Source organism: Petromyzon marinus, chromosome 13, assembly GCF_048934315.1.
Source record: "Petromyzon marinus isolate PM22_M1 ecotype Great Lakes invasive population chromosome 13, UKy_Petmar_22M1.pri1.0, whole genome shotgun sequence".
Taxonomy (NCBI): Eukaryota; Metazoa; Chordata; class Hyperoartia; order Petromyzontiformes; family Petromyzontidae; genus Petromyzon; species Petromyzon marinus.
Window position 1 is genome coordinate 4,836,639 of NC_133679.1, and position 13,546 is coordinate 4,850,184.

The following is a 13,546-nucleotide window of genomic DNA, read 5'->3' on the forward strand; positions in this document are numbered from 1 at the left end:
TGCCCCCATTTAGAAGAACGCGGGGGATTTAAACGGCAGTCCCCCAATGCGCCGACTAGGAGGCGCTCGAGTTGAAACGTACAACGAGGCGGGCAGCTCTCTGTCGTGCCGCAGAGCTGCGGTTACAAATCCCGGCCGATGTATTGCGAAGTGCGTGCGTCGTTTCGAGACCGGCGTGGCGTCGGTTTTGTGGACCACGTCTGTTGTGCTCAGTTTACACCAGACAAGGCATACATGGGAAAGGATTGTCCAACCGGAAGATGCTTAAACACTCCACCCTTAATAAAGTATTAAAGCTTTCGTGACTGCATAAAACTACTCATTGTTTTTTCTTCGGTAAAGTCACGTATGTAGAAATTCAATACAATTATATTAAAACAAAAACAATCACAATGGTTGTTTTGTTTTAATATAATTTTATTGAATTTCTACACTCCACCCTTGCTCAGCTCTCCATTCATGTTTTCGCAATAAATGTGCACGTTGATTGGTGGAGAGGATAAGGATGTAAGTGCAAAGGAATGGGTTTTAATAATAATTACACTGCGCTCCTGGATATCATAACATACATAGTACGGGACTGTCATTCCTGGTCCACTGATGTAATAAAAATTTTGAACCAGAAAATCTTAAACAATTCCAATTCTGGCGAGCGAGGTGGTGGCGCTGGGGGAGTGATAACGATACATCGATTATTCCATGAAAATAAGATTCTTCCACGCATCGAACCCAGCATATGAGATTATTTTTTATTCGTGTTGTGTGATTAGTTCACACAACACCTGCAGCCACTCGGGTTGTTACGACACACACCGCAGCGTTAAACACATACAAAATAATTGAGTCTTAATTTGAATTGCGACCCCCCTGCAGCTGATAAAATTCGCTGCATACCGTTACATGGTACACGTGTGACCCTCCGTTTTTTCACTTTCAGTTTCATTAATCACGGAATAGCCCTGTGAGCCATGCGGCTCTTGACTCGGGTGCAACCGTAAGTCACTACGTGACTTGACCGAATAAAACCAAGAGTATGAACAAAGAACATTTTTAAGTGACTACGCGCAACAGAAAAATCCAGCTACACCTGACGCTGGCGATACAAGGGACCTCGATATGGAATGCAGCTGCTTCAATGTGGGTACGTTCTGTATGTAGGACTTCAAGTGGGATGATAGGCAGCCAGACTGAGGCTGAAGCTTCGAAACTCCGATTGAAGTTTAAATTCCGACGGCTCAGAATGAAGTGATCCACAACGTACGGTGCGACAGAAGTTCAACATGCAGTACACACAGAGTTACATATATATTCTCGGTTCTTTCGGTAAAGTCACGTAGAAGGGAAACAATAAAATAATAAAAATATAAAACAATAAAAATTCTCACGACGTTTCGACTGCAAAACAAGCAATCATCATCATCACGAAAGCTTTAAATCAAGAGTTACATATGATAGGTGGCTTTCCAATTTTCGGGAAAACTAATGGCGTTCCTGCTCACGATTCCGCATTGCGCATGAGAATACTGCACGTACACAATCCACTGCTGGATGAGGGGCCTCTCTACGCCCTGCAGGTTCTGTGGGTTAATTGACCGTACTTCACCATTGCTGGTCAGCAGGAGTTGGTGAGCACAAGAGTACGATCATGGATATTGCTCCACTGTCCCCTGTTGCTCACAACGTGGCCCTGCAATCCAGAGGTCATCGGGGTCGATTTTCAGCGCGCACTCCTTGAAACAAGGGGGCTAGTTTCTTAAATTCTCCCACCTCTGTCCACCCAGCAGTATGAGCATGTACACCATGGCCGATCTGTAGGCCACGTGTGGTGAGGTGAAGTGTGGGTACTCCCACCCCTTCCAAGGTGTCTGGACAGTGTGGAAGAGTAGGCCAAATACCCTCTAGAAGGGTACTCTAGTGCTCCTTCTAATGGAAGTCCTGATGTCCGATTGGGTTACTATGTAGTTATTATTATCATTCGCTTTTATCATAGTCTACATTTTATTGGAATTTCGAGAGTAGTCATTATTAGCAGCTTTCTATTTCGATTAGATTTTATCTACGCCTGTGAGTGTAGTTTTTTTTACGTGCAGCGTTTTCAGATACTTGAATATGAAAGTCATTTTATAAAACAGAGTGGCGTGATAAATAAATTGCAGGGGTGCAACTTTACCGTGACATGTAACTTACTGCCTTTACAAAACAAATATGCCCACACTGTGCCTGTGCAGACTCTTGAGACGCGGTCGTATGTCGTGGCTGTGTGAATCCGAATTTCGTTGCATCGTATCTATCTCGGGTATTGCAATACCCGAGATAGATAACGGAATTCTGTCAATAAGTAAAAACGAGATATATTAAAAACGGCAACGATATTAAATAATTGTGGGCGTTGGGAGGGAAGTGATAATAGCCTCATGCTGATCTAAGTTACCGCGATAACATTTCTGGAGAACATGTGGAATAACATTTCGATTGTGTTTTTTTTCCATTAGGTTTTTGTACCCTTTTTATATATTCAGACAGTGCCACTGAAGTATTATTTAATCGTAATATTGTTTTGCGAAAAAAAATATATTATGCAATCATGTTGCAAGGGAACATTTTCATCATTTCACAATTGCTTTGTAGCAATAGCTCAAATATGATGTAAGGTTTGCTTTCTCTCGTGCACAGAATTGTTGAACACACAATGATGTCGCCCGCCGCTCATGTATTTGTGCGTGCTGTTTGAGGCGCTGTGTGTGTATGTTGAACTTCTTTTGCACCGTACATCGCCAACCGTGCTCGTCGAAGGTGCGGGCTAACATCTCTGTGCTATGCCGTGGCACAGGGAAATCTGTGCACGTTGTTGCAATGACCCTACCTCTGCACAATATGAGTGTCACATTGGTACTCTGACCATGGCGTGGGCCTCGCCCTAGATCAACTCAGCCTAAAAAAATCAATACCTGTCGTTTTATTTATACGCTGGGGAGACAAAGTAGAGTCCACACCATACTCCTATGTGCCGTGCCAGCCTCATTTGCCATCCCATGCTCACGGCCAGCACTTTGTGCCAAACAGCATGCTGTTAGGCAATGGGATAAATTGGTCTTCGTGTGTGTTAGTGTGTACGTACGTGTGTGCGTGTGTGGGGGGGGAGCGGTGGTGTAGCGGTATGCACGCTGCGAAACCTGGCGACCCGGGTTCGTTCCCGCTCACGGCCAATAGCGGTGACGATTATATCTGAACCGGTCCTGGTCCTCCCCTAGGTCGACTCAGCCTCAAATGAGTACCTGGTGTGGTGTGTAAACATCGCCACTCGGGAGACAAAGGCGGTCGGGCGTGGTGCTGGCCACCCACCCCCTCGTGTACCGTGCTGGCCTTCATAGGTGCTCGCTAGCAGCACTTGCTCCTACAGTCTGTTAAGGCTATAGGGGCATCTTTGTCTTTTTTTGCAAGTGTGTGTGTTTGCCTTTGTATTTTTGTGTCTGGCGTGTATTTATGTGCGTGTGTGTTTGTATTTATGCCTGTATGTGTAGTTGTGTGTTTGAGTGTGGATTTGTGTTTGAATTGATACCCAATAGAAATAACAGTGCAGAAAATACATACTTAATACATAAATACATACATAAATACATACATAAAGACAATATTAAGTGCGTGTTAATGCATGTACGTGTTTGTCGGTGTGTCTCTTTACGTACGTATGTTTTTTTTAAATCTCCGCATGTTTGCGTGTGTGGACTTATTAAAGGCGGTGTATCACTGGTATCAATATCAGCCTCTGTGGACGAGGCCCGTAAAATATACGAGTGGCCAGTTGGAGGCAGCTGCCCTCCGGCAACAAAGGAGGGTGAAGGAGTGACTCAGACTAATGGGCAGAAGGCCGGGGCCGCTAAAACACAACAGGCTAGGGGCCTTCCATTGAGTAGGTACGAAAAAAATCTGTCAAAACTTGACCCCTCCTTCCCTCCCTGTACGCACGTGAACTTTTTACACCACCCCCCCCCCCGATTCCTATAGAACGGCCGATATTTAATCCACGCAGAAACGATCAAGGATTAATACTATTAACGTGTTTAAGCAAACAGATAGTCCACCGTCGGACTATCTAACTCATTTGAAGGCTAATGTAGACAAATTATTATCGAGGCTTCACCCCCCCCCCCCTGTTTCATATGCGTACGTACATTGTCAGTAGACCCCCCCCCCCCCATACGCAAGCGTACGCATTTGGGTTAACACCCCCTCCCCCCTCCATGCGTACGTACTAAATGGATGGCCCCTTAGCAAATGGGGAACACAGATGGTCTTCATCCGCCAGCATCTCAGGCAGCTCATCCTGAACACCTGTGCCTGTACCATGACCTCTGTTGAGTGAACCTTCAACTCTTCATGTGGCCTCAAAGTGCGCGTAGCCTGGCACAAGCAGAGTGATGATTTAACCGCCAATGGCGATTATTGTTACGCGTCTCCAGATACGCGCGCCTATGTATATATTTGCGTGTATTTGTGCGTGTGGGAGAGCAGTGTCATCGTGGGCAGCGCTCCGCACTACGAACCGGGCGTTCAAATTCGATTCCCGTCCATGGCAAACGTCAGCGACGATTGACACGCAAAGCGGCCCAAGGCATTCCCCCCCCCCTTCCCCCCCCAGGTCAACACACATTAAGTGAGTATCTGCCACGGTGTGCAAGAGCACTGGGGAGACAAAGGCAGCTGACTACGGGTGCTGTCCACGCCACCTCCTTGAGCGCTGTGCCGGCCTTAATAGGTGCTCACTAACAGCGAAGGTCCGTCGGTGGTTACAGCGGCGGGGGTGGATCTGTGGTCTCTGTGCGTGTGTGCAGATCACCCTCCCGTGACTCACTGAGTGCAGCTGCGTGCCCGTGCGCATGGGCAATCGGCGGTACCAGACTCGGGTGTCCGACATCATTTCCACCAGCTCGTCCTCCTGCTTCAAGGTCTTGATCTGCGTTACCTGCACAAAGGGCACCCGCACGGCGCCGGTCACGTCCGCGGCTGACGCACACCATCGCTGTGTACGTGTGTACGTCAGTGACGTGTGGTGAGGTCAATGGATGGGGAGGCACTGCCTAGTTTCAGAGCCAAATTTACACACTGAGGGGGGCGTGGCTTCACTGAAGGGGGCGTGTCTGACACGCCCTCCTCAGTGAGGCAGATGTGATAGCTGCCTCCCCTGGTGGATTTTCATTGCAGTTTCATGACGAGACCAGCGAGCCTAAATATATTTATACACAATACGTGAAATAAGTCACCTGGAGTATGGAAGGCGAGGACATGAAATGAAGGGGTCTACAAACATTACATTGGTGACACACAGAGAGATAGTAACAGGCACACGCTTATTGCCCGCACTCCATCTAGTTACTGAGAGGTTGCGCAATCAGAGAGGAGGCTGAGCTCGTCGCTGCCTCACCTCTCGTCTCTTCCTGCAGTATTCACAACGGAGCTCCGAAAATTTGGCGATTTTGACTATAAAAATGATTGGAATCGTACAGAAGTGACATTTATAATGCACATCAGTGGAAAAATCTAAATATTTATTTCTTTGATTATTCTATTTTTTTACTTTTCGTAACAGCTATTTTCATTGGAGTATGACAGGCGAGGCTCTGCCTCTCCTGCCTCCCCTGACCGCACGTCCCTCGTGTACGTAGGTACCGTACGTTGAACTTCTTTTGCGCCGTGCATAGCAAGCGGTTGCTTTTCCAATCATTGGTTCGATCACTCGACTGATCGGATAACACGACAATGGTCGGGAAATTAGTCGTATCTCTGTCTTCCCACGTGTGACGCTGGACTGGTTTTTATCTGGGGGTTTTTTTTGCACACGTGCCGTTTTTCAATGGGTCCCGCGAGAGTTATTGTACCATCAAGTGTACATTCTCACACGGTGCAATGTCCTGTTGGATACTTCATCTACCTTGTCAATATTCCCTCTTAGCATTCCTCACATTGCCTCTGAGGCTCAGCCATAGCCATTGATCATTTTACAATGAGAACCTTGTGTTGAATACAATTGTGTGAGGACATTTTTGGCCCTGAGATCAGATGTAGAAAAAGTGAACAAATAGAAACTTTTTGATAGCAATTCAAAAACGTGAATCATCTGTCTGACAAATGCCTCAAAAACATGTATGTTTGGTGTATATATATACCCTGCCACTGATACATGCAAGCTCGTGTGCACTGGCCCTAATCGAAAACAATCTTCCTGAATATGGTTTAAGTGAGTTTTTTTTTCAGTGTCTCAACTGGAGGTGGCACTGCGCTGTGTTTATGGTTATCGGTAGAGGTGTCATGCGGTTGGCATGGGACCTGGTGCACGGATTAACAGGGGGGCTCAACTGTCCAGTTTCCCCATTTTTTCTTTGAGTCCCTCCCACTCGTGGGTCCCAGTGAAGTTCAGAATCAGAATATTTTAATCTATGCTGGAGGAATCCGATGCGCTATAAAGCTATTTTGAACAGATGTCCAGTCGGGGCGGGTAAGAACGTTACAACAATAATCAATACACAACACGATAGGAGTAGAAAGTACAAGAAAGATAAACAAATCACCAAAACACAAACAAATAAATCTAAACCATCCTGAGGCAAAGCCCACTCATGTATTCACTTATTTTGCAAAAGCAACCTGGCCACAAATGATAGCTCAACAAAGTGGTTTATCATTTGGACATTTACAGCATGCACACTCCATAGCTACCCCAACATTGATAGGTAAACTTGAACCATTGGTAAAAATGCCCACCTTCTTATGGCAGTACCAGGACATCTGTTTTTTTTTAAGCATTGAATTCCAACAAAGTGGTTCAATTTTTTTCAGCTCATAGGAATATTAGTTGAGACTACCCTTAACCAGCATTTGAACTCACAACCTTTCGATTGATCGTGGGTCAAGCACTCTGACCCAAAGTCACCTGGATGATCCTGGGAAAACCAGGCCACAACAGGTGGCAACTCTGGTGTCACATGGTATGGTCATCAGTCTCATGCTGGTATCAGTATAGCTGATGGCCGCCTCTTCAAGGATGACGCGTCCGAAGGGGGGCGGGGTCCGTGAGTTTTGTAAATGAGCGTGCGCGCTTACAGTGAAGACTCTCTCGGGGTGGCCCCGCGCGCGCATGTTGGTGTCATGCACCTGCTTGAGCACCATCCACGCCTCGTCGTGCTTCCCCATCTGTGACACGAACGCACGCAGTTCCACACGTTAGGCTTTCGCGACCAATATTATCCATGATAGAGGGTTTTTTTCTCTTTGGATTAAATCGCGTAAATATAAATGTTTCGTTAAACCCACCACCACCCGACGCGGCCATATAAACAAGGTTTGTCACTTTAATAAAACGTTCCAATCCGTTACTAGTACAGCACACCGGTGTGTTGGAGAGTAAACCCACAACATTTGCAATTCGAGTGCCGTGACGTTTCGCCGGTAATTACAACCATCCTCATCCGGCGACAGCCAGCTTAGTGGTCTGGTCTGACCATTGTATGACCGCTGAGCCACATGGACACATGATCCTCATTACTTGTAGTCACATTTTCCCAATTACCTTATTGAGCTTCTTGTTGAATATTGATAAAAGTTATCGATGGACCAGAAGATGGCACAACCCAGATATACTTCTGTGACAGCTGGATCAATGCCACTTGCCACCTCCGTCATTATTAATCACATTTTTTTGTATGCAACCCAATGCACATCTTGGAAGAAGATTCGCAAATTTAATTGATTGGCCAGAAGGTGGGCCAGTGAGGCCAGAATGTGACAATGTTCGTAAGCCCAGTGTACATTGGCATTGATCGTGGACTTTGAGTTATCACAGAGTACACCTGGGTGGATGCTGCAACTACAACTGGTGGGTGAGCTTTTTGATTTGGGGAGAGTAGTGACGTAACATGATATCCATACACCAAGGAAATAGTACAGCCACCGTTACCCTGTGTGAGATTCCCAACATGCAGGGCTTAACCCAGGTGGCCTGTGGATGGCAGTACAGCAAGTAGTTCGCTGTGAACACCTGTATAATGTTTTTCCAACGTAATGTCCACCTAGGCGTGGGGTTTTCCCCAGGTGAATTGCCTTTCTCCCATGTGCAAGAATAATCACTGAAAAAATTGGCCAAATATCCAAACACTGCACCCTCCTGAAAAATACCATTTACACTCAATTATGTTTTCACAGTGTTTATATTATTATTATTTTTGTTTTGAGCTGTGCATTGTATGCATAGGGTTACGTTCATGGAATTTAACAGCTCAGCTCAGTCTTCATTGTAATTTTGTGTGTATTTTTCTCTCAATCCCACTCATAATGTTTATGCCCAATCCTTTGACACGATGTATTTGTAGTCTCTTCGGGCTGCTATCTGGTTCCAGCCACATGAATGCTTTCGCATATAATGTATTAGAGGAAAATAAAATCGCTTATTTGCACTGAAATGGGGTGCTTTTGAGAAGAGTGAAATCTAATAATTGTGAACAGGATATAAATGGGTTACTGTTCATAGGCTGAGAACATATGTTCTTGCGGTGCAAGCCTCTCAGTAGATTATATAATACACTCATGCCATGTGCCGTGAGTAATACCCACGTGTAGCACAATATTATGAATCACCGGTTTCATAGGATCAGACGGTTGATTTATAGGTATAGGCATGAGACTAAGTATATATTGCCAATCCATAAACATAAAATGCTGGGATGAAATCAAATGTGGGTATCACCTGGGAAATATCTACCATTACATGCAACAGTCCTATTGTCAATCCACTGCTGGATAAAGACCACACCATGCTGTGTGGCTTTTGGTAGTGGCAAAACTTCACCATGCTCCTCCTCACTGCAGTTTGGTAAATGCGCAGAGAATAGAAGTGCAGTACAACAATGTATTTTACTACAATACCCTCTGCTGCACACAACGTGGTCCAGCAGCAGCAGGAGCCTATAACACCTCTTTTATACGTGGTCACCCATCCATGCACTATCCAGGCTCAACCTTACTTAGCTTCCAATATCCATGAGATTGGGCTAATAAAGGGTGATTTGGCCATAGGCTAGTTATTATGTATCGGTAATAACTACAGTATTCCCACAATGGCTATGCTTGCACAAACATGTATGTTTATTAATGTTTTCGCAGCATCATCAGCACCATCAGCAGACTTGCTGTGGCTGCCTTCTTACTCTTAGTATGCCCCATGGCATGCAATATAATTAGAGGAGAAACACATTACAAAAAACGACGCTTGAAATTGAAATGCAATTGCATTGTAAAACGTGCAGGTGAGCCAAGAATACCAATGAGAGGCATGGCATTTAGCTTGCCCAACCTGGTCATGTCTGGTGGCGTTAACATTTTTAAGTGCCATTTCTTCTTAGCAGCAATACAACTGCTGTGTATGCCTTTGTATATATTTTTTTCAGAGTGGATTGGAAATTGCTGTTGTGAATGCTGCTTTGGCTATGCCACATTGCACATTCCAAAGCATTGGTCTTTTTGTTACCAGGGGAGATGTTGCATGTCTGCCACTCGACTCATCGCAAACACAGCACACCAGTCTCCTGCTGCCCTTCCCTCTGGGAAGGCTGATGTGCCACGAGTGTGGATATGTCTGGTCACAGCAACTCGACATGAGCGAGCGTCATTGTGGTATTTATCAAGTGGTGCCTGTCTCTAAGCCTCACGCCAGCCCAACATCTGGAAAGTATTCTTTATAAATACAAAATTGCGGCCGAGTTATTATTTTATTTCTTTGTGTTTTCTTTTGGAATATTCAGTGATGGGAGTTAGATAATTTATTCTCCATAGAGTAGATATGGCTGAGATATTACTCAATGAAATAATAACCACGGTTACTATACAAATTTCCTCCATGTCCTGATTTCAATGATAGTTGTGATAAAAAGTTACAGTAATGGGATTAACCGATGAATCCACACGCATCCTAAATCGCAATGTACAGCCAGGGCCGGATTAAGGCGCGGGGCTTTAGTGGCTGCAGCCCAGAGGCCTCCTCCAGCTGGAGGGCCTCCAGAGATGAAGTGAAAAATTATTTTACTTGTGAATGCTGAAATGTATTTGCTGTTAGCCTTGTAAAAATACATTTCATATTTCTTTAAGTTTGTTTTCTTTTTGAAAATATTACTGGGGGCCTCACATCACCTGTAGCCCAGGGGCCTACAACATCTGTATCCGGCCCTGTATACAGCGGATACCATTACCCAGCAGGCTTACCGTCTGCTAACCTATGTGCACATTTAAAACAATCCGGTGACATTGTTTGCACGGACATGCCATTGCGTGTGGTGGTCACAGGGTATTACTAACATTCAGTGCAGTGGTCACACCTGTCAATCAGCATTTCTGCGGTGGGTTTGGTATACATATTGTGGTGATACCGTGCATGTGACACCCACCTGCAGGGATATTTTGGGTGCCTAGCACATCAGCAGAATAAGTAGCTCACTGACTTTCCCATACAGATTTTCTATCAAGTGCCATCCCCGACATATGCGTGGGGTTTTCCACATGCACTTCAGGTTCTTCACACATGGAAACAAAATACTCAAAAGGGAGCTGGTCAAAACATCCGAAGCAGGACCATACTGAAAATGTCTTGAGGCTTGCTTGAGGCATTCCTTAGCAAGTAGAAAACCATTATTTATAGAAATTATTAATTTCCTCCATCCAAATACTTGCCTGGGGTGTAATGCTCCTCCTACACTGTGCTGCCACAGAAGGCCTCTGACCCTGCAACAGTGAGCCTGTTCTTGCCGTACGAATGACGATGCCATGCTTATCTCTTGTACGTCGCTGTTATCGTGATGATTTCTGTTTGCTGCTGTTGTTGTTGTTGACAGTGGCGGGCGGCGGTGGCGGCACGGGGGTTGTGTGATGCTGGGAGGCGACGGGAGGCAGGTGGCTATACCTGCAGGAGAAAGCGAGGGCTCTCCGGCATGAAGGTGAGCGCCACAACGGCCGACACGGCTGGCAGGGCGCACACGATGACGAACACGCGCCAGCTGTGGAACTGGTACGCGGAGCCCATGCTGAAGCTCCAGCCTGCATGAACACGAGAAGAGATTCCGCGTTGAGCCCTTAAAGACTATAGGGCGAGGGGAGAGGGGGGGAAGCGCTGTCAGAATCAGAATATGTATTTATACTGGAGGAATCCGATGAGCTACACCGATGTCTAGCAGGGACGGGTCGTTGGGTACCTGCCAACAAGGCCGGTATGGCTCACACAAGACGCTCGTGTGGCCGGACAATGCTCGGCCGTCTTTACGTCTCCCCAGATGACGACGATTACACACCACGATAGGTACTCGTTTAAGCCAGAGCTAACCTCGTAGGGACACCCAGGAATAACATAAAACCCTGCCTGGACCATCACACAAAGGAAAGGATCACCCCGTAATAGACTGTTGGGCAAGTGCTCTTAGAGAGCGCCTTATACAAGGGGGGGGGGGGGGTGGTGGGCAGGACCACGCCAGGCCACCTTTGTCTCCCCACGCCGCCGGGTACTTATTTGGTCGACGTCAACCGAGGCAAGACTCGGGACCGGATCAGATATTCGCCGTCGATGTTAACCGCGTCGGGAAACGTTGCATCAGATCACACGGAGCGCGCTCAATGCTGCGCAACATTTGCCCAAGCGAAGTGAAATTACTCGCACAGCCTCAGCCGAATCGCACAACCAACGCAGTCAGCACGAGACCGACGCACCAGAGGCTCTATTAATTTTTGCACGAATCATGGCAATTCGCATTTTATGCATTCACGCGTGCACCCGCAAACACATTGGGACATCATTAACCGCCCCTTGCTCGCAAAACAGATGGCACGAGCGAACAACAACCACAACAAGGCAAGCACGCAACACACAGGGCTGATGTTGAGTCGTGAGTGTTTCCTGCACGCCATCAGATTGCAGCTGAGCACTGTGAATTCATCTTGAAAACCCCAGAAAACTATTCCTCGCAGGGTGTTGTTGCACGTTCTATCAAGCTGTACCATATGAGACAGTTTATTTATTGCTCTACAAAAAAAGACAAGATTCAACCCCTCCTCCTTCCTGTGTAGCCTCCACGCCGTGGAGGCAAATGTCCACTGAGAACACCTATTATGGCCAAGACGGTGCACGGCCACCTTTGTCTCCCCAGTGCTGACGTTTACATACCGCACCAGGAACTCGCTTAAGGCTGAGTCAACCTAGGGGAGGCACAAGAGTTGCTCAGATAATTCCCGCTTCTTTCGAGTACGGCTGATGTAGACGCAGGGCAACGACTACAATTTCACGTTCAGGTGGTCGCGCCAGATATCAGCGTCTGGAGCGGCGGAGTGTATCGCTGTGATGTCTCCTTCGTATTTGTGGATTGGGCCATGGCTAACATCAATTTCCACTGATGTGAGCCATGGCTGGTAATCCTAATTCGAACTCGGGCGACCGGTTTTGCAGCTGCACTACCGCTCCACCCTATAAAGACAAAGATAACGATTCCCCCCTCCCCAGCAAATAGCCTTAACAGACTGTTGGGGCAAGTGCTGTTAGCGAGTAGCACCTCTGAAGGCCGGCATGGCACACGACGGGGTGGATGGCCAGCACCACGCCCGACAGTAATGCATCTGAACACATACACACATAGCATGCTCCCAAACCTGAATGGACCACATTGCCATGCCACGTCCGTTCTGAGGCAGCGTCATCCCTCTTGACATTTTCCACTCTGATGAACATTTTTTTCATTTTGCTTTCAGAGGGCTAGAGTCAAGGAAATGTGCAAGAGGGTTTTTTTATATATATAAAAAGTAAAATCAAGGATTGAAATTTCACATTCAACCCATCCAGCAAAATTCACTTAGTCCAGTTCCGCGTTTGCTTAAATTTCTGGACCAGTCTTGGATGTATTTTTGGTCACTATTGGAATTGCCGAATGAACCCATCAGCTGTCATTTATTGCAGAATTCACGAAAACTCTCTTCCCGATGGTAAAAATGTAGGTCTCGTGTGTCCAATAAGTTGATAAACACGCGATATAATCATTTCATAATGTAACTTCGTTTTTCATTATGAGTCTCCAGATGCTTTTTTTCTGGAGAGTTATACATTGGGATGTTTAGCCAATATTTTTTTTAGTTTGTGTTGCATGTGGGAGGTTACTGAGACGACCCTCACGCAAGGCAGCATCATACTCAAAGATCAGCAGAGACGAGCTCATGAACCTACTTGCTCTACCTCCATCTCCTGACTAGGCTACAGCCCAGTGGGTTTGGGATTTTAACAAATCTGTGTATGAGCCGTACGCCCCTGTCTCCAAAGCGTTGGATTAAAGGCTTGCTCCACCTTACCCAGCTTAATGTTTTGCATTGACAATTATCGCTTTTAAGAGTAAACGTGTCATCTTCGTACTCTTTTCTAACCAGCAATGCCAATAGTGTAAACATTGTCCACCACCCTGAAATATACCCATCCAGTGAATGAATACTTCGGATCAAATTGCCAGATTGTTAATTAATATTGGTCAATATTTAT

General features: G+C 46.2%; 1 protein-coding gene across 4 annotated transcripts in view; it reads right to left on the bottom strand.

Moving 5' to 3' along the window:
* LOC116941878 (synaptic vesicle glycoprotein 2C-like) overlaps positions 1-13,546 on the bottom strand; it is a 68,401-nt gene that overhangs the window by 10,976 nt on the left and 43,879 nt on the right. For all 4 annotated transcript variants that reach the window (XM_032953191.2, XM_032953189.2, XM_032953188.2 and 1 more), the window contains 3 exons: positions 10,943-11,076; positions 7,099-7,188; positions 4,853-4,963 (listed from right to left, as the gene is read on the bottom strand). In XM_032953191.2, coding sequence (XP_032809082.1) covers positions 4,853-4,963; positions 7,099-7,188; positions 10,943-11,076 — 335 coding nt within the window. The remainder of the gene's footprint in view (positions 1-4,852; positions 4,964-7,098; positions 7,189-10,942; positions 11,077-13,546) is intronic.